General features: G+C 48.9%; 1 protein-coding gene across 1 annotated transcript in view; it reads right to left on the bottom strand.

Moving 5' to 3' along the window:
* Bcr (BCR activator of RhoGEF and GTPase) overlaps positions 1 to 18,562 on the bottom strand; it is a 124,435-nt gene that overhangs the window by 54,341 nt on the left and 51,532 nt on the right. Inside the window, exon 2 of the mRNA XM_034524076.2 lies at positions 4,686 to 4,858. Coding sequence (XP_034379967.1) covers positions 4,686 to 4,858 — 173 coding nt within the window. The remainder of the gene's footprint in view (positions 1 to 4,685; positions 4,859 to 18,562) is intronic.

Raw genomic sequence — 18,562 nt, 5'->3', positions numbered from 1 at the left:
GCCGATGCCAGGTTATGATGGCACTGTGGATTGCACTGTGTCATGCCCCCCAACCCCCATTCCTACGTTGAAGTCCTAAGTCCATAGCCCGAGGATGGGACTGTATTTAGAGACATTGAAAAGACAGTGGGGGTGGATTCTAAGCCAGTATAACTAGGATTCTGTAAGAACTGGACTATGTGTCCATCACACAGAGAAGACATTTGATCCAACAATAGTTATGTACAGCTACCATTCATAGATTCAGGAGAGAGGACTCAGAAGAATACACCCCCGTAACAACTAGACCTCAGCTTTCCAGCCCCTAGCACTTCTGAGAAAGTACATTTCTGCTGTTTAAATGCCACAGCTTGTGGCGCTTTGTCACAGCACGCTTTTAGCAGTCAGATAGTGACGGTGGTGCCAAAGGCAACAGAAACTGCTGCCCAATTTCCTGGCCACTCCCTGCTTCTCTCCCCAGCCACAAGTGATGTCAAAGCTTGGCCGTGCCCATGGAACCAACCACTGTGTGGCACCCGGCCAACCTGCCCCACCTACAGGCAGAGGCAGATGCCAGTAAGGGGAGGTGCCCACATCCACAGAGGGTTATGTGATGTTAAAAGCCCCGCCCACTCCTAGTTTCCTAGCCCAAGAGCCAACTCTAAACAATCCTATTACCCCACCTCCCGGGATTAAAACAGGAGTGTTGACCTCCCGCCCTTTTCTCCATGACTCATTTTCCTAAATCATTAGAGGAAAGATGTGAGCAATGCTGGCATTTGGAGCTGAGGGGTTCTCTCCTGGGAGCTGGCAGGCAATCCTATGCATTATGACGCTCTATCACATCCCTGGCCGCTACTTCCCACATAGGATGTGCACAAATGTCTCTGGAGAGTACCCAGGGCCCATATAACCCCTAGTGAGACTGACTGAGTTCAAGGAAGGACCTGACCGAGGACAGTTCAGGCCTCGGGGAGGCTCTGCAGTTGGACATTTGGACCCCACTATGGATCCTCTGTGTCTTTAATAACTCTGCTGGTCCTTTTCAGCTCCTTACTCTGTTAAGAGGGAAATATTTCATAGTATAGATTGCAGGTTCAGCACAAAGAACCCAGAGTCAGGATGAGTTATAGAGACACAGTTGCCCAGGGAGACTCTGGCCATGGGCCTTTATCACCTAGATGTAAACTGTCTAATTCTTGTCCTACCTGGATCCCTGGGGCTTGTACCCCATTGTTACTGACACATGGCATTTTAGTGTGTGTGTGTGTGCCTAAGCTGTGACCATGCAAATGTGTGTAGGTGCCAGCCACTACTCCAGGGAAATAACCCCCCAAATGGGTCCCTGCAGGTAACACCAGACAGTGGCTTCCACGTATAAGAGCCTCCCGGGCATAGCTGTGCCTGAACTCGAAACTTCCTGTGCTTGGTACATACAGTGCTCAATTAAGATTCATTTCATCGTCACATCTCAAAGACCTGGCTACGTCCTAGTTTGGGGCCTCACCTTTATGAAACCCCAAGGGCTCCTCCAGAGACTCAGTGATCTACGTGGGAAGCAAGCAGGTCCCAGAAATCCAAGACTGTCAGCTGAGCTCGTTAAAGGCAGGGAGATGGGAAAATCCTAACGTGTCACTCAAGTTTGATAGGATACTGCCCAGGATGCCCAGATATGCAAGATTTGATGGAGTGACGCTCACTTCTCGGCCCAGGTCATCAGAGAAGCACCGTTTCTCTTTGCACATGCCTCCCACTGTGACTAGATGATGCACCTATCCCACACAAGGAAAGGGTTAGGGAGATGGCAGGCCTCTGACAATGACAGCCACCCCCAACACGCAGTTCTCCTCCTTTTCTAAGAACAATCTTGCCACTGTGAACTCCAGAGAGACAAGTAGGGTACAGGGAGGTCAGCAGAGCCAGTGATGTCCTTGCCCTGAGTAAGATGCTGCTGCCTGGTGGAAGTGCGGTACCTCATCCCACCCATATAGTTGAGAAAGCCAGGAGCAAACACTGGGCAAGCAGATGGTACCAAGTCCAGTTCTCCTTATTCCAAGGGTGAGGCCACATGGTTCCTGGATGGTGCTGGGCTGGATGGAGACAGGACACGAGAAGATGAATCTTCAAAGATGGAGAATCTTTTGGGAGAGCAGAACAGTGCTGATGGCATCCCACAAGCAGCAAGTGAGAAGAAGAGAGCAACAGACAGGGCTGGCACTGGCTGTTTATAACCCAAGCTGCACACACGTCATTCTGTAATCGGGGCCCTACAAGCAGGGAGATTCCTTCTAGGAGGAAGTTTCAGTTAAAGGGCCGCTGGAAGCAGACAAAGAGGTAAGAGAAGCCCTTCTGCCTGACTTTGAGTTCAGAGACAGGCAACTAAGAATGGATAGAAACAAACTGGACTCGTGGTAACAAGGTAACAAATGTTACCAAGCTCACAGGTGAGCTGAGGCTGGTCCATAAATAGATCTTTCAAGACGCTTCCCAGGGGAGCTCACTGACCGATCAGGGTGCAGCTTTCTCTACTGTAAATTCATAACCAGCACAGCTAATGAAAAAAGGTCCCTCACTCATAGCCAGCATAGCTGCTGACCAGGGGCTCTCTTCTAGTTTGAATAGGGACAGGACTCTCTTAAGTTATAGACCAGATACTGCTCCGGAGCCCAGCTCGCAATGGCTTGCAAGCCCTCCAAAGGCCCAACTTTCATAGGCAAACCAGTCCTCCAGAAGGGGACATCCCAGCCCACAGAGCTGACTCTATCAGTAGACTCTGTCCCAACAAACCCACCTGAGGCCTTCTTGCTGCTGCCAGGTCTCTGCCCCACCCCAATTCAGTACCTAACTCCTTGGGGTGGATGCTCACAGAGAACCCCTGAGATCCAGAAGCTCCACTGAGCTTGTGTGTTGCCATGGAATCCCCGGGGAAGTTCTCTTAATGCTCAACAGCCCAAAAGGTACCAGGTTGGCAGCAGGGAGCAAACCAGGAGTTGGGAGGCAGAAGAACCTTAGGCAGCAGGGTAGGGTGTTTCTGGCCCCAAACCCACCACATTCCCCAAGGAACCTAAGAAGAGACAACAGAAAGCCAAGGGTGTGTCAATCACCAGAGTCATGATGGAATTCTATCCTTAGGGCTCTAAGCACTGGAATAAACATCTGAGCAGAGGGCTGCTGGAACAAAACTAGGTGACAGGTCACCCTCCTCATTTATAACCGCCCTGCCACCTCCTCTGGTGAAATGCCTGGTGGGGAGGGAGATGCTTAGACCTGTTTGTGTAGATGTGCAATGTCCTGCCACTGGAAGCCTGTTTTATGGACCCCCCGAAGGGAGGCAAGGTTCTGCATGGAGTCTACACGGATGAGGTGGGTGCTAAAAAGCCACCATCTGCATTGGGAGGCCAGCAGGATAGAGGTTAACCGGACCGGGCCTGTATCAAAGAAGTAGGTCAGTCTGCTCTCACGCACGCCATGCACACACCGGGCACACACCACACACACACCCACGCCGCTAACATGCCACGCATGCACGCACACGTACTTGTTATGGGATAAAGCACTTATTTGCTCATGATTACAGTCCATCACTGTGGGGAAGTTAAGGTGGCAGGAACACGAAGTAGCTAGTCAGCCATATTAGACTCAGAGTCAAAAGTAGAGAGAACAGTATGTGTATGCGGGTTGGCACTCCACCTGTTTTCTCCGTAGGATACCAAGCCTGAGGAATAATGCTGTCCATAGCGAGCAGGTCTTCCCACATGAATGAATTTGGCTAAATCCCCCCAGACTCTCCTAATCTAGAAAGTCCCCATTGAGACACTCTTCCGATATGATTCTCATTGTGTCAAACTGATCATTAAGAGTGTCACAGGAGGTGTCCCCACTCCGATGGCAGTGGGAGCATGTCCTTGCCTTCATTGAAAAAGTTACCTTCAACAATGTCCCAGCCCACAGGACAATGGCATGGCTCCGGACATCGCGCCGGTTGGGCAGATTCTCTGTGGGAACTGCTCTGTCAAGCCTGCAAGTGCCTCGGGGTGCTGTTCCCCAGAGAGAAGGCTGGCCCATACAGTATGCTACTTGGGAATGTGGCAGATGGTCCCTCAAATGTTCCACTACTCAATAGCCACATGACCTGAGAGGAAGCCGGCAACTCTATCAGTTATATTTTGGTGACGTTGGAGATGACAGCGAGATACGTTCCTTGGGACTGCTGGTGAGGGTCAAGTGCAAACTCACTGGAAAGATCAAACAAAGCTACTGTGAGGACCTTCTCTGTTGAAAAGGGAGTGAGTGTACCCCTTGATCAGAGGGCCAGGGCCGACAGCCTAGCTGAGCACTCCAGCTGGGACCGCCATGTAAGTCCTGCTTGCTTGGGTAGTGGCCTCTGGCTTGGGTATTCTCAGCCTTACCGACACAAGTGACCTCCCTCTCTAGCTCAGTTTATAAAGCAGCCCGTGGCCGCCCTGTGAAATGTATGCAGAGGGCTGCTTCCCTTTACCTGATTCATGACAAGAAAGGCGTTCTCTATGATTCTCTCTCTAATGGTGCCACTGCCTACTTGCTGCAAGTCCCCAAACAAGGATTTGTCTTCCAGGGCACAGCCTCCCCCAGGGAAGCCCTGGCTTGGTCCAGAGCAGAGCTCAATGCCCATCCAGATTTCACATCTACCCCTCCTCATGCCTGGGAGGTGTACCTCTTGTACTTACCACTTTGGTGGGTTCCAGGGCACCTGAGGCCAGGCTGCCTCTGCCTTTGCTGCTGAGGTGTGGTGAGGAAGAAGGCGAATCATCGATGTAGGGCATCCCGTCCTGGTGCCGGCGCTGCTCCTCAGCCTGGTCCGCGGCGCAGCCATATCCAGGTGGTGTTCCAAACGAGGAATCTGTGTGTGCAAAGGAGCAGCCTGTGTTAATGAGAGCCAAAGGGGGCTGTTTCAGGGGTGTCTATGCCCCACCTGTCCAAGCAAGGGCCCAAACTGATAGCATCTCTGTCACGCACACGCATCTCTTGGGGACTGCCACCTACTACTAGCCAAAGGGAGAGAAGGGGCCAGCTGCAGTTTGTATCCTCGGGGCCATGACTGTCCTTGGGAAGTAGGTTATGTAGAGGACATAACAAGTAACATCTGGTCTCTGTAAACACACACACACACACACACACACACACACACACCATAATCTTTCCTAGCACACGGCTTTTAAAATCATTAGACTCTCTGAAGTGATAATTACATGCTGTATCAGTGAGATGACTGACTAGCTCAGGATGGGGTTGGCTGCTGGCGGGAGTGGAGGACTGACCATGTAATTAGAGAGTTGGGACTTTCGGCTATGACCCTGGCCCTCTAGGCAAGAAAAAGGGCTTGAAGGGTAAGCTGATCATTAGAGGCCAGTGACATAACCAGTCATGGGTATGGAAGGAAACTGCTGTAGAAACCTAAAAGGCAGGGTTGGGAGAGTGTCTTGGCTGCTAAACACAGAAAAACATGCTAGGCCACCCCAGTTATAACATGCATCTCTTTCCTCCTCCTCTTCTGAGTTGTGTGTCTTTCTTTTTTTTTAAATCATAAACTGAAAATCTAGTTAGGAAACTTTTTTTCCCTGCTTTCTGCCACCAGCCATCCCTGTGTAAATTGATAGCGTATGAAGAAGGGTTTACAAGAGACAGTGTCCCCCACCACAAACTCAAACATGGTTTACAACCAGAGAACCAGAGGCTTAAAAATGGTGAAATGGGGGGGGGGTGCAGGAAGAGCTGGTCACATGGGGCCCTTAACCTGTGGGATCCAATACTATCTCCAGGAAGGCAACATCAAAACTGAGCTAACACCGTGGCATCCACAGAGAACTGTAGAATTTCTTGGTGTGAAGGAAACTCACAGAAATATTCTGTTGTGAGTGACAAGAAGACACACAGGGGCTTATGGGTAGGGGACCTGGGTTAGGAGAACCCCTAATTCAAGGATGCCTTTGTATGGTCCCCATACACTGACCTATGAGGATATGATGGGCAAAAAGATCAGAGTCTTCTGAACTAATTGTTGGCAAGCCCAGGAAAAGCTCATCAACATCCTGGGTTACTGCCCCGGGCTACAAACTGCAGACCTGTAGTACCCTCTTGCCAAGCCCTTCCAGTAGACACACAAAAGCAAAATACAACCTACCCTTTGTAGATAGCCAGGGCATGTGGTAGGTTAGCACGACAACCTAGACAGTGCTAGATACCAGACCAGACATCCAGGCTGGTCTTGGCCCTAGTTACTGCTAGTCCTCTGGAAAGCCTTTATCCGAGTGAGGGTGTTAAGCTGCGTTTGGTTGCACACACCTTTAACCCCAGCATTTGGGAGCTGGAGGCAAGTGGGCCAGCCTGTTGTACATAGAACTTCCAGGGTGGTCAGGGCTACAAAACAGACTTTATTACAAAATTTAAGTGGGGGCTGGGCCTGGCTATTCTTCAAAGCTCCCCAGGTGATGCTGACAGTGAGGTACACCTGTTAAGAGGCTGAGGATTCTGTGATATCAGCTCTCCATGGATGCCTGCAATATGCTTGCAATAGATTCTAGCCTGTGACCTAGCAGGCCAGCCCAGGTACAAGAACTAGCAGCTCTGAACAGTAATTACTGGCAGGGCCTGTGGTCCTGACCCAAGGAACCTGAGATACAGACACTCTCTATTCCAACCTACAGCAGGGTCTGTTGTACAAGAGCCTCACAGCTTAGTGAAGCTCTAGTTATAGGAAATAGCATATCCCCACAAAGGTACCTGAAACTAATCAGCTCAAGGCTGGATGACAAAGCCTGTTGGCCACCTGTAGCTCCTCTCTGTGCCATTCCCAGCTTGAGATTCATTCATTCATTCACTCACTCACTTATTCATTTGACCATCCCTTTTTGTTGAAATAGGGTCTCATGACTCTCAGGCTGGCCTATGTCCTACAACTCACTGTGAAGCTGAGGATGACCTTGAACTTCTGGACTTGCTGACTCCACCCATGAGTAATGAGACTATGGGCATGCAACTCTATACCTGATTTATGGGGTGCTGGGGAGCAAACCCAAGGCTTCCACGCTTGGCAAATATTCTTATCAACTGCCCAGGCTCTAGTATGCATTTTTTAAATGGAATGAACCCCTCACCATGGACAGCACCAGCCCACAACGACCCAGTGTCTACTAAATATTCGTAAGAATTGTTTGATGCTCTCACTCTTTTCCTAAGAACATCTTTTCAGTAGCCAAATGTTCTTCATCATGTGACAGGGATGCCCTGTGTCTGTTCCCAGTGGTTTTCACTGACTATATGGATTCATGTCCGAAGTCAATTCAGCAATGGGTAGGTAACCAACACGGTAAGAACATCAGGGTCAGACTTGTCCCAACGATTACTGCAGATGAACTACACAGTTCCATGTTCATGACACAACGAGCTACATTAGCGGCCAACAGGAGAACCAGCTGTTTGGCAAGGGCTTGTCCACCATGGTGGAGGAGCAGGCACAAGGATTCCTTTGTGGACATTTCACTGACAGACCAGGAGCCCTGCTGGGCTGTGCCAGCCCATCTAATAATCCAGAACCCTCAGTGTTGCTCCTTCAGCCGCCCGAGTCACAGGTGATCCTGGAACTGAGCTGTGTCTTATCCTCTGGCCAAGAAGCTTCTGGAATGATCCATGCACCTGAACTTAGGAGGAACAAGGTCACGTTCTTGGCTCTGCCTAACCAGAGCATGAGGACAGACTGAAAGGGCCAGGTAAGCATTCACTGGAACATGTTTAATTCAAGAGAAGGAATGGAAGGGGACGGGGACGGGGGTGGGGGTGGGGGGGGACTGGGGCTGGGACAGCAGCTCAGCTGGGGCAGAGTGGCCTCCCATATTTACAGAAGTGAGAACAGATCAGACATCCCTGTGGCAGGAAGGTTTCCCCAGCACCTATGCTGCTCTTAGCTCTGAATTTTATTTTTACAGGGTTGAAGGTAAACTGAAGTTGGACTCTGCTGCTGATAGATTTTTTTAGCAGACAGTTGCTCACGTCCTTTGGTAGATCTCTCCAGCTCAGGCTTAGAAATCTACTGAGGCAAAGAGGCCCAAGTCTCACCACAGTTAATTGTCACTTCTGGACCTATGATCACAGACTACAATCTAGAGCCTTCTCCCCAGAACCCTGCGGGCCAAAAGCTGACTGTAGCTTGGGAAAAGGGCTGTCAACCAGGAACGTGAGCGTGATCATCTATAGGCGTCTTCCTTTATTTTGGAGCAGTACCTCGCACGCACGGTACAGATGGCATTACCAGGAGCTAAATTTCCTAACAACGGGGATGCCTCAGCTCTTGGAAGAAGCGGGGTGGAAAATACCCTTTGCCAGGTACTTCCCACAGCTCTCGGTGGTGCCGTAATCTTTTACACATTCTATGGAGGCACACAGACACCTTGATGGGCATGGACTTCTAGACTGCCATTTTTTTTCACACAGCATTCCTGAGATCCACACACAGGGGGGTCAGGGAGTATGAAGAGAGAAAGCAGGAAGGAGGAGGGCACAAGGACGTATGAGCCTAAACCCTATCAGCCCTGGGTGTTAGTCAAACATTTCCTAATGGAGTTTTAGTTGGCAGGCTCAAAGCAAGCAAGCCCTAGCTCTGGTGCGTCACGGAGGCATATCTTTGACATCTGTGTGACGTGTGGGGTTACATGGCAAATTTAGTACGTAGGTCTACTTGTTCTACTTGAACACGCAGGGAAGTGGCCACTGTGAGGGATTATATAAGATAGATATCAAACATGAAGGAAGTGGAAATCTGGAAACCGTGACTACGATTCAATTGGAATAGTGACCGAGACCTGCTTTCAATGGGAGGAAGCCCACTTATATTAAATATGAATGCCAATGTAGTATACAATTGTGATCAATGGGCTGGGACAGAAAGTCTGCCTAGTGTGTGTATGACCCTTGGTGCACACACGCGCGCGCGCGCACACACACACACACACACATGCATACACACATCACACTAGCAGAGCCTGTTGGAATAGACCTTTTAGCCCAGCGCTGAGGAGGCTAAGGCAGGGGGATTATAAGTTCAAGGCGTGCCTGAGCTTTGAGGTGATTTCTAGGCCAGTCTGGGTAGCTTAGTGAGACCTTATCTCAGAATAAAAGGTGAAAGGGGGCTAGAGATACAGCTCAGCATGCCCAAGGCCCTGGGTTTGACCTCTAAGTGCTAGCCTGTCATTCAGCAAGCACGTTCCAAAGAGAAGATGTCCCCCAAAGTCTGTGCTGATAACCACGTGATCCAGCAATTCTATTACCTACATGATCAAGACTAGACAGTTGTTCCCTCAGATGTTTCACAAATTTAAGGCCAGCCTGGGCTACATATTGAGATTTAAGCTAACCTGGGAAAAACGGTGTAAGAAAAGAAATATAAATATAAACATAAACATAAATATAAATAAATATATGATGACTTTCATGTTATATAAACTTTACCTCAATTAAAAATAAATTGGGTAAACAGCACCATAGTCTATAACCAAAACTCCTCAGAGGGCTTACAGCAGGAAGCCTGCATGCAGTTTAAGATATAAAAGGAAAAAAAAAAAAACCTAGCAGTTTTCTGAAGGCCAAGAGAACTATTCTAAATAGACAACAGAACCAGCCACCTGGTGCCAATGCCCGAGGTCACCACAAGCGGCAAACAGCCGCTGAATCGCTGAGGTATGTTGCTGGCTTCGGTGGGTTTTCTACTCTCTTCCTCTGCTAGGCTGGCAGCTGTCCTTCCGCCACTGATGGCCAAGGGAGTCATAGCAACCCCAAAGATGACATCACCGGGCCCGTTCCCAAGCATGGAAAGCCCCAGTTGCTTAGGCAGGGAGAGGTCATGGTCATGAATCAGTGTGTGTCACACCGAAAGCCCTGAGGCTGGCTGAGCCCTGACTGCCACCCAGACAGGCTGCAGAATGCTACCCAGGAGGGGCCTGAGTGTCCCCTGATCATAGATGCCCTAAAGAAGGGGCAGAGGATTCTAGTGCTTTGTTTCCTTACAACAACGGTTCTCAGCCTTCCTAATCTGTGACCCTTTAATACAGTTCCACACGTTGTGGTGACCATGTCCCCTCCCCGCAATCACAAAAATTATTTTTGTTGCTACTTTGTAACTACAATTTTGTTACTGTTATGAATTATAGTATAAATAGTTTTTGGAGAAAGAGGTTTGCCAAAAGGTTGTGACCCACAGGTTAGGAATAGGGGTAGGCTGATTCGTATAAACTGCACTTACAGCTCTGTCTACTCGGGGTCTGGGTTTTAGCTGGCTGAAGACTCTAAATAGTCAAAGGGCCAATTCTGTGGGACGATGGACATCTTCCACCCGCCTGGAATGTACCAACAATATGGGCAAGGCCCCTCCCTGTGGTGGTTTGAAAGATAAAGGCCCTCACAGGTTCACACATTTGAATACTAGGTCCCAGTCTGTGTTTAGGAAGGATTAGGAGGTGTGGCCTTCGAGAAGGTCTATCACTGGGAGGTGGGCTTTGAGGTTTCAAAAACCCACAGCATACCAAGTAACGGACTCCCCCACCCCCCACTCTCATTTCTGCCTGATGCTTATAAACTGAGACATGAGCTCTCAGCTACTGCTCCAATGCCACACCTGTCATGAACTTACCCTCCGAAACTGTAAGTCCCCAGTACGAATCTTCTGTAAGTTGCAACAGGAAAGTAACTACCCCTGCCCCCCACACCCTGCCCCATACAATCAGTACCCAGAACATTGTTAAAAACTCTCCAGTCTCCGAGAATTTAGCTTGCCTGAGATGCCTAGCCACTGGAAGTAGCAAAAACAATCTGATGCTGCAGGCCTCAGGTTGAAACTGGCTAGTGGGAGAGTAGGCAAAGGTGAAAATCCCAGCCAGCAGAAGACAGCAGCCCTTGGCCATGGCAAGGGTGATATAATTCCTGTTCTTTGAACCACCTTGATTGATTTGTCGGTTATTTATTTGTTCATTTATACAAGGTTTAGAAAAACTTCTTGGAGCCTCAATCATTTACCCCAGACAAATGAACTCGGCATCCGTCTCCGCAAAGACATGTGCTGAGTTTGCCGCCTGTACTGGGCATATAACGGTACCACACACGGCCCTACCCCTTGGAAGTATACAATATGAGCATCAAGACAACCACGTCAGGGTCACGGAAAGAGGAAGCTGAGGGAATGTAAGAATGTAGAATCTCAGGGAGGTACAGGAGGCAGCCATACTCTTCCCAGAACACAAAGGCAAACAGAAGGCCCAGAAGGTCCAGGGGTAATCCTCCTAAAATCATGTCCTCAGGCTGAGAACGTTACCCCGTGATGGAGCACTTGCCCGTAAGTGCAAAGCTCTAGGTCTTGTGCCTATCACTGTTTTTTTTTTTTTTTTTAAAAGACTGTGTCCAAATCCTAACTCTGAACCCATATGAATAGGATCTTATTTAGAGACAGACATAACTAGGCTATGGCTTCAGAGGCCATCTCTGTAGGTTACCTGATTACGATCACTCTGCCGCGTTCCTGCCCTTAAGAACACTCATGAGGTATATAGGGATATTCTTCTACATCAAGCAAGTATCTAACCCTTGGGACACAAACGTGTGGCCTGTTTTGCTCTGTTCTGTTACTCCCTGGATTCCACAGGCTGAGGGCTCAGTCCTATATACCAAGTTCACTTCATTCAAAGACCGCCTGGGACACCTGAAAGACCAGCTGCATAGCTGTTGTAAGTGTGTGTTTCTGCCACAGCGTTCCCCTGGTTCAGTAATTTTCTAGAATAGTCTAGACTTTTGGAAAGCTTGAAAGACCCTTGCCTGGGTGAAGTCTCTTGCCAGCTGAGGGTCAACGATTTTGTTGCAACTGATAAAATCTACCATGAACACTGCCTGTGGAGAGAAACTATTCCTTTTTTTTTTTGAGTAGCAATATTTCAAGTAAGAATGTTAAACCATGCTTAAGGCCAGAACTACTCGTGACCTTTGTGTTTAACCTTATTTCTTTCCTAGCCATAAACCTGTACTTTTATGAGACCCTCACAAACAAAATTGAAAATCTTCTGGCTGCTAAAGTGTGTTTTTGCTTCCTTGCGACCGGCATGTCATAAGGATTCCTTTGACCCTTCTGACCTACTTTTAAAAAATCATGTAAGCCTACAGTTCTATCTGTGTACTTCAGAAATCACCCTGTGTCTTAAAGAGAGAAAGTTTCTAGGAGCCTTTTGAACCACGTCAGTTCACAAGTCTGACCGACCCAATCACATCTATGGCTATTGTTGGATATACTCAAGGCCAAAGGAGAATTTCTGAGGCGCTCATAGGCACACCCGAGTACAACCGTCCTCTTATGTTAAAACCTTTTAGTGACAAACTCCTATTCTGGTTCACATTACTTTGCTTTGAATTCTCTTCTGCAGCACAGCCGAGAATTCTTCACCTCGGTATAGATGTCTGCAGATTTCTATCGGGTGAAGTCTCGGGCTGTTCCCACTGCCAGACTACCATAAAGGACACAGGGTGTATGTACTAGAGCTGTACTGGGGGTGGAAGGGGGGTTTCAGGACCATCCAGACGTTCACAGCTTGGGATTCTCTGAACCCCAATGTTTAGTTCTTTTGTGGACGCATGGTTAACTCACTCACTAAGCATTAACATAGATTCCATTTGGTCTCCAGCCCCTGGTCTCTCCCCAGAGGTAGGGAGTGGGGCTGAAAGCTCCCACTCTCTCTAATCACACAGCTGGTTCTGCTGGCAACCTGCCCCACTGGGGAGCCATTTAGTCGCCTAAAGTATGAGACAGAGAACTGTTATTTGAACCACACTGTTTGTAGTCTTTGTTACGCAGCCCTTGTGGACCAATGCATGCAGTCGGAGCAGAACTCAGACACCAGCACCAAGGAAGCACTTCCTAATTACTGCCTACCTATGGAAACAGGACTCCAAGCAGCTGGCCAGGAAAGCCACATGCCCTGGGCGGCACAGCTCAGTCTCAAAATGGAGACCCATGAGGGCGGGTCTTCTAGTCAATGGTGAACAGCAAAAGATTTGGCCATACTCTGGGCTGGGCCCTCAACTTCAGCCATGCTTGAATTGATCTGGAGCAAGGGTGTTGGGGACAGGGTGGGGTGTGTGCAAGTGATGTTCCAGAATGTAAATGGTATTATGGGATGTGGGCAGATGTCAAAAAATGGCGGGGCCAGCAAGCTTAGGATAAATGGATAACACCTCCCCCGCCGCCGCCCCCCCCCCCCCCCCGCCCTCCAGGAACTCACTCAGTTTCCCACTTTAACAGTATTTGTTAGAAAGAAGACAGTCCTCTTGGTTCCCTGTCTCCACTGCTCAGTCTTTAGGGCCTGCACCTTAAAAAGAACAAACAAACAAACTGGTGTGGCCAGGGATGGGGGCAGGGCCGGAGGTTCTTTTCATCTCTCCACACTCCCATCAGCGTAAGGAGGATAATGACAGACACTCTTACCCGTATGCCATAGGGGTGGGGGCAACAAGGAAACCACCACTCCCCTACCAGAGGGAGGAAGCACCTACAAGCATCACTTAGAATAATTACTGCAAACTGGCCACTCATAACATCCAAGGTGTGTTAGAGTTAGCACTACTATGTGGCTCCCTTCCCAAAAAAACCACACCATCTGCCCTTGCTTGGCTTCTTTGGTGTGTGGAATTACCTCCTCATCTGTTTAAAATCAGCTCACTCTTTTAGAATGTGGTAAGATGCACAGGTGGGTGGGTCTCCCAGCCGCTGGGTAAGTCCATTCTCTGTTGCTACAATGAAACACCAGACTGGAAGTACTCAGAAAAAGATCACTTAGCTCACTGCAAGCATGGAGCTGAGTGGCTCTGGTGAGGGCTCCCCTAGCTGTATGGTTATCATGGTGGATGGCATCTGTTACAGTACCCATAGGAAAACGTTCTTTGTAGGCCCTGATGGGTTAAAAGCTTGGTTCCCCGGCTTTTGGAAGGTGGTAGGGCCTCATGGGAGGAACAGGTCATTCAGCATTGTCACTGGCCCCTCGTCTTCTGGTCCCCATTCCTCTTTGTGATACGGCCATAGACAATGGCATGGCATGTCCTTCCTCTGTGATGTTGCTGTCTAGGCACTGACCTAGAGACAAAGGCAGCAGACGGCCACAGACTGAAGCCTCAGAAACTGTAAGCCAAGTGAATTCTTCCTTTCTTGTTTTCTCAAGCATTTTGTTCCAGTAATTAAAAAGTGTGACTAACATAACACAGAACCACGGTGGGGACACTAGAGAGAAGAAGTGATGGCGTCCTTTCCTAGAATAGCCACTTTTGGATCTAATGCTGGGTCTCATGAGAACTAACCCAAGGGTAACTCGCCCACTGTCTTAACCAACTCCAACGGGTCGCACCTCCAGAAAGCATTGCCAAACTAGAGGCCAAGCTTCCAACATTCAAATTTTTTGGGGGAGGGGAAGAAACATCAAAAACATAGCAGCACCTACACAGAGAGTCTAAGGTTTTTGTGGGCCAGAGAGTCATTCAGGTATAGTGGTTCCAGCCTACAAAAAAGGCCAGCTGAGACTCTAACGCACACTGTATATACAGGCCATTATCCACAAGGGCTTTTTCAATTTCTCAAAAGCCAGGTGTTTTCAGATTTCTCTTCTGAAGCAACAGTCAGGGTGGAGGAAAACTCTGCAGGGTTTCAGGCTCTCCAGGCCAAAGATCCGCCATGTGTGCAGAAAGTCTCTGCAAATGGCTGAGAAATGAGCCAGAAAGCCAGGCAATAGGGATCTCTTTGTCCAGATGCAAGAGGAGATGGAGACCTTAGCTCTTGACCTGAAACTCAAAACTGTCATGGTGGAATTACCACTCAGGGTGATAATCCCAGTTGTCATCAAGGGTGTGACAATCTGTTCCAAGACCCACCTGTCACTCCTTGGTCAGTCAGGCTGGGGAATGAGGCCCGGCGCTAAGCCTGCTTCCCCCGGGAAGAAGGGATTCACAGGCTTGAGCTGCCCCTGACGGGCACAGCTGCAGACACTCACACACCCACACAGGGCCCAAACTTAGGCACCTGCCAGACCAGTCAGGTGAGCCGGTCCTAATGACAGGTGGGCTATGTTCCAGTCACAAAGTACTCTTTAGGGAAAGTTGGTCTCTGAGACTAAACTCCAGGGAGGAGCAGCTGGACTGCTTGGCTGTTATGGATTCCCTTCATCATCAGTTGGACTATTATCAGGAAGAGAGGACTTCTTCCAGAACTGTGGGATCCACTGGGAGGCGAGGCATCTGGAGGGGTGCTAAGAAGGTATCTGACACTGGCTCGAAGACTGGTGTGTAGCCCAGAAAATCTTCAAGCAGTAGAGTAACAGCTAAGTTTTACTGGATCACCCTGTGTGACATTCTTGCTTCAACAGCCACCCGGCGGGGCCTTGTAAGCCTGGCACTGAGTCAAAAGACACTTGGACAAGTTCCCACTTCTCTCATACAAGCTAATCCCAGCCCACTGACCTCCCTTTGGAGGGCATACCACCAATCCCTGGCAAAGGACAGCGGTAGCAACCACTGATTTCACAGTGGTGTCTGGTAGACATTAGTCACCCCGGTTTTCAGGAGGAGAGCCCAGAGCTGTTTGCACCCAGGGCTCTTAGCTCGGGTAAGATGGAGTCTCTCCACATTCCGTGCTCTGCATCTCGGCTGCGCAGATGTGCTGCTCTTTTTTGCTGAATTTAGCCGTCTGTGACTGGAACATAGGAACTTTCACCAGCAGAGCATGGGCCATTTAGAAGGGCGGACGGTTATTTGCATAGCTGACCAGTGACCATCAGCTGGCTTACTACTCATGAGCCAGCAACACATTGGCAATGCAAATGTCTCTTAGCTCCCAAGAATGTACTAGTGTTGCAGGATGAAGTCATACAGCTGAGGAAGGGAGCCGGAAGATGACCAGAGTCATCTGCAGTGGAATCTGAAGGCTCAAAGACCGCCCCCCCCACCCCCAATATAGAAGTTGTTCTCCTTATGTAGAGCGTACCTTGGGGAAGGGGGCACTGGGCTGGCTGCTGTGCGGTATGGTGGTATCTGCCAGCCGCCATTGCCACTGGCCACAGAGGAATTGTCAGATCTCACTGGCAAGGGCCCCCAGCTTTGTGGGGGAGGCACTGTGTGAGATGTTGCTTGCTGCAGACTAAATGTTTGTGACTTTCTAAAAGTCACATGATGGAACTTAATCTTTAGTACGAGGAGGCAAGACCTTAGGAAGATGAACAGGACTCTCATGAATGGCCATGGTGCTTTTCTGAGACCCCAGAGGACTCTTCCACCAGGGAAAGATACAGTGAGAAGACTTGGGTCCTAACCAGGCACTGCATCTGCCACCCTGATCTCAGACTGCTGCCTCTCGAACAGAGAAACAATCGCTGGTGATTTAAGTCACCCAGATTACAGTACTTCTATTGAAGTCTGAATAGACTAAGACTGAAAAAAAAAAAAAAAATCTGATATACACACAGATTTGTCCCATGGAGGTGGAGGCAGGGGGATCAGAAGTAAGTCATTCTCAACTGCTCAAGTTCAAGGCCTGCTCGGACTACAAGAGACCAAGGAGGAGAAGAGGGGAGGAACAGGGAGGGGAGAGGAGAGGAGAGAGTAGAGAAAAGAAGAGGAGGGGAGGGAGAAAGGTGAGAAGGGGAGGTGGAAATGAGGGGAGGAGGGAGAAGGGAACAGGAGAGAGAGAGAAGTGAAGGAGATGGGAGGAGGGGAAGAGAGGAGGGGGAAGGGGAGTGATGTTCACATACATGGACTCAACTGATACCCACTCGAGGACTTACACTAGGTCTCAGCTTATCTGCAGGGTGACTAGGCTGAGCTCATTGGGAATGAGTCACACAACCTCAAAGTGACGTTTTTTGATTACTGAATACCAGGAAAGGTACCCATACCTTGTGTCCAGTCTCTCTGGCTGACCTATTCCGTTTCATAACAACTCCCAGACCAGTAGCTCCCAACCTTCCTAACACTGTGACCCTTAACCACAAAATTATTTTCTTTGCTACTTCATAGCTGTAATTTTGCTCTTATGAACCATAATGAAATTATCTGATATGCAAAATATCTGATATGAGAGCCGGTGAATGGGTCGTTCAACACCCTATCCCCCAAACTGTTCAGAACCGCTGCCCTAGAAGGCACACATCCCAATATAGGTAAGGTCCCACAGTGGGACCAGGAAGATGCCCACCATGTATGTGTACACTGAGCCTGGCAGTTAGAAACACACCGCTGGCTTGAGTTTTATGTTTTATGAAAGGAGGGAAATAAGATAATAAAACATAAAAGACAGTGATGGTATCTTTTCTGTTTCCAAACAAGAACAGCCTGTCATCCCCGGGAGGACAAACATGACAGGCTGCCTCTGCCAGAAGGGCCAGTGGGTACAACACGGAGACGCAGCCAGAGCCCCAAGTCCACACAAGCTGCTTAGAAGCTCCTTTCAAGAAATAAACATCGAAGTGGGAGCCAGAGCCACAGGTCCATGGCCCGTGGGAGAGCTCCCAAAGCGCTCTGCTTAGAGATGTTAAGGGTCCCAAGAGATAAGGGTGGGTGCTCAAGAAGAAAGGTTTTCTACAGAATCCTCGACGTTCACAAACTTTCTTTTTAATTAAAATCTTTATTAAGCCTGGCAAGATGACTTCACGGGCAGGTACTTGCTTCCAAGCCCTACCAAGTTTGATCTCTATCTCTGGGACCCATATCTATTTCTGGAGTGGAAGGGGAGACCCCACTCCTGAAAGGTACGTCTTCACTTCCACACATTCACACTAACTCGCATGTGCATGGATGCACACACATGCACACGTGCAAACGCATGCATGCACATACACACATGCACATGTGCACACGCACGCACACACATGCACACACACACACATCTGAATGACAAGCGGTCACTGTGAACGTTTTTTTTTTTTAAGTTTAAAAGTCTTTTATTAAGAATCTTTTCCACGTTTTGTTGCTCCATATAGACAGCAGGACTCACCTTTTTTTTTTTTTTTTTTTTTTTTTTTTTTTTTTTTGCCTCCAGCTGCTTTATTCGGTGGCATCCCATAGCTTTGCCCCGTGCCTGTTCTGTTCTAGGTACTTCTATTAACTTCTACTGCCCGACTTAATGCTCTTTGTAGGCTGGGCACAAACATCCGAGTGTATATTAACTACAGAGCCCATCTTCACTGTCAGTGGGAGAAACACCTCAGGCTACAAATGTACGAAGACTTAGGGAGCAAGCATGATCCCAACCACAGATTCCCAGAAATTGTCTCCTAGCTATGCCGCATGCCAGCCCTTCCTTCCTACCAGCCTACAGCCTAGCCCCATACCCAGCTGTTTGAGGGTTTTTTTTTTTTTTTCACCCTTTCCTAGCGCAAACATCCTATGCAGTTGTTCAGGACACGCAGTGCTCTGCCAGGGAATGTATCCCTGGTGGAACATACTGCATAGCACAGAAATCATCTGACAAACCATGCCAGGTCCCACCCTCACTACGCCTGGCCATACTGCATCAGACGAGTTACTGTCTCTCCCCGAGGTC

This window comes from Arvicanthis niloticus, chromosome 20 (assembly GCF_011762505.2).
Source record: "Arvicanthis niloticus isolate mArvNil1 chromosome 20, mArvNil1.pat.X, whole genome shotgun sequence".
NCBI classification, from domain to species: Eukaryota; Metazoa; Chordata; class Mammalia; order Rodentia; family Muridae; genus Arvicanthis; species Arvicanthis niloticus.
This window is presented reverse-complemented; position numbering and strand designations above follow the sequence as displayed.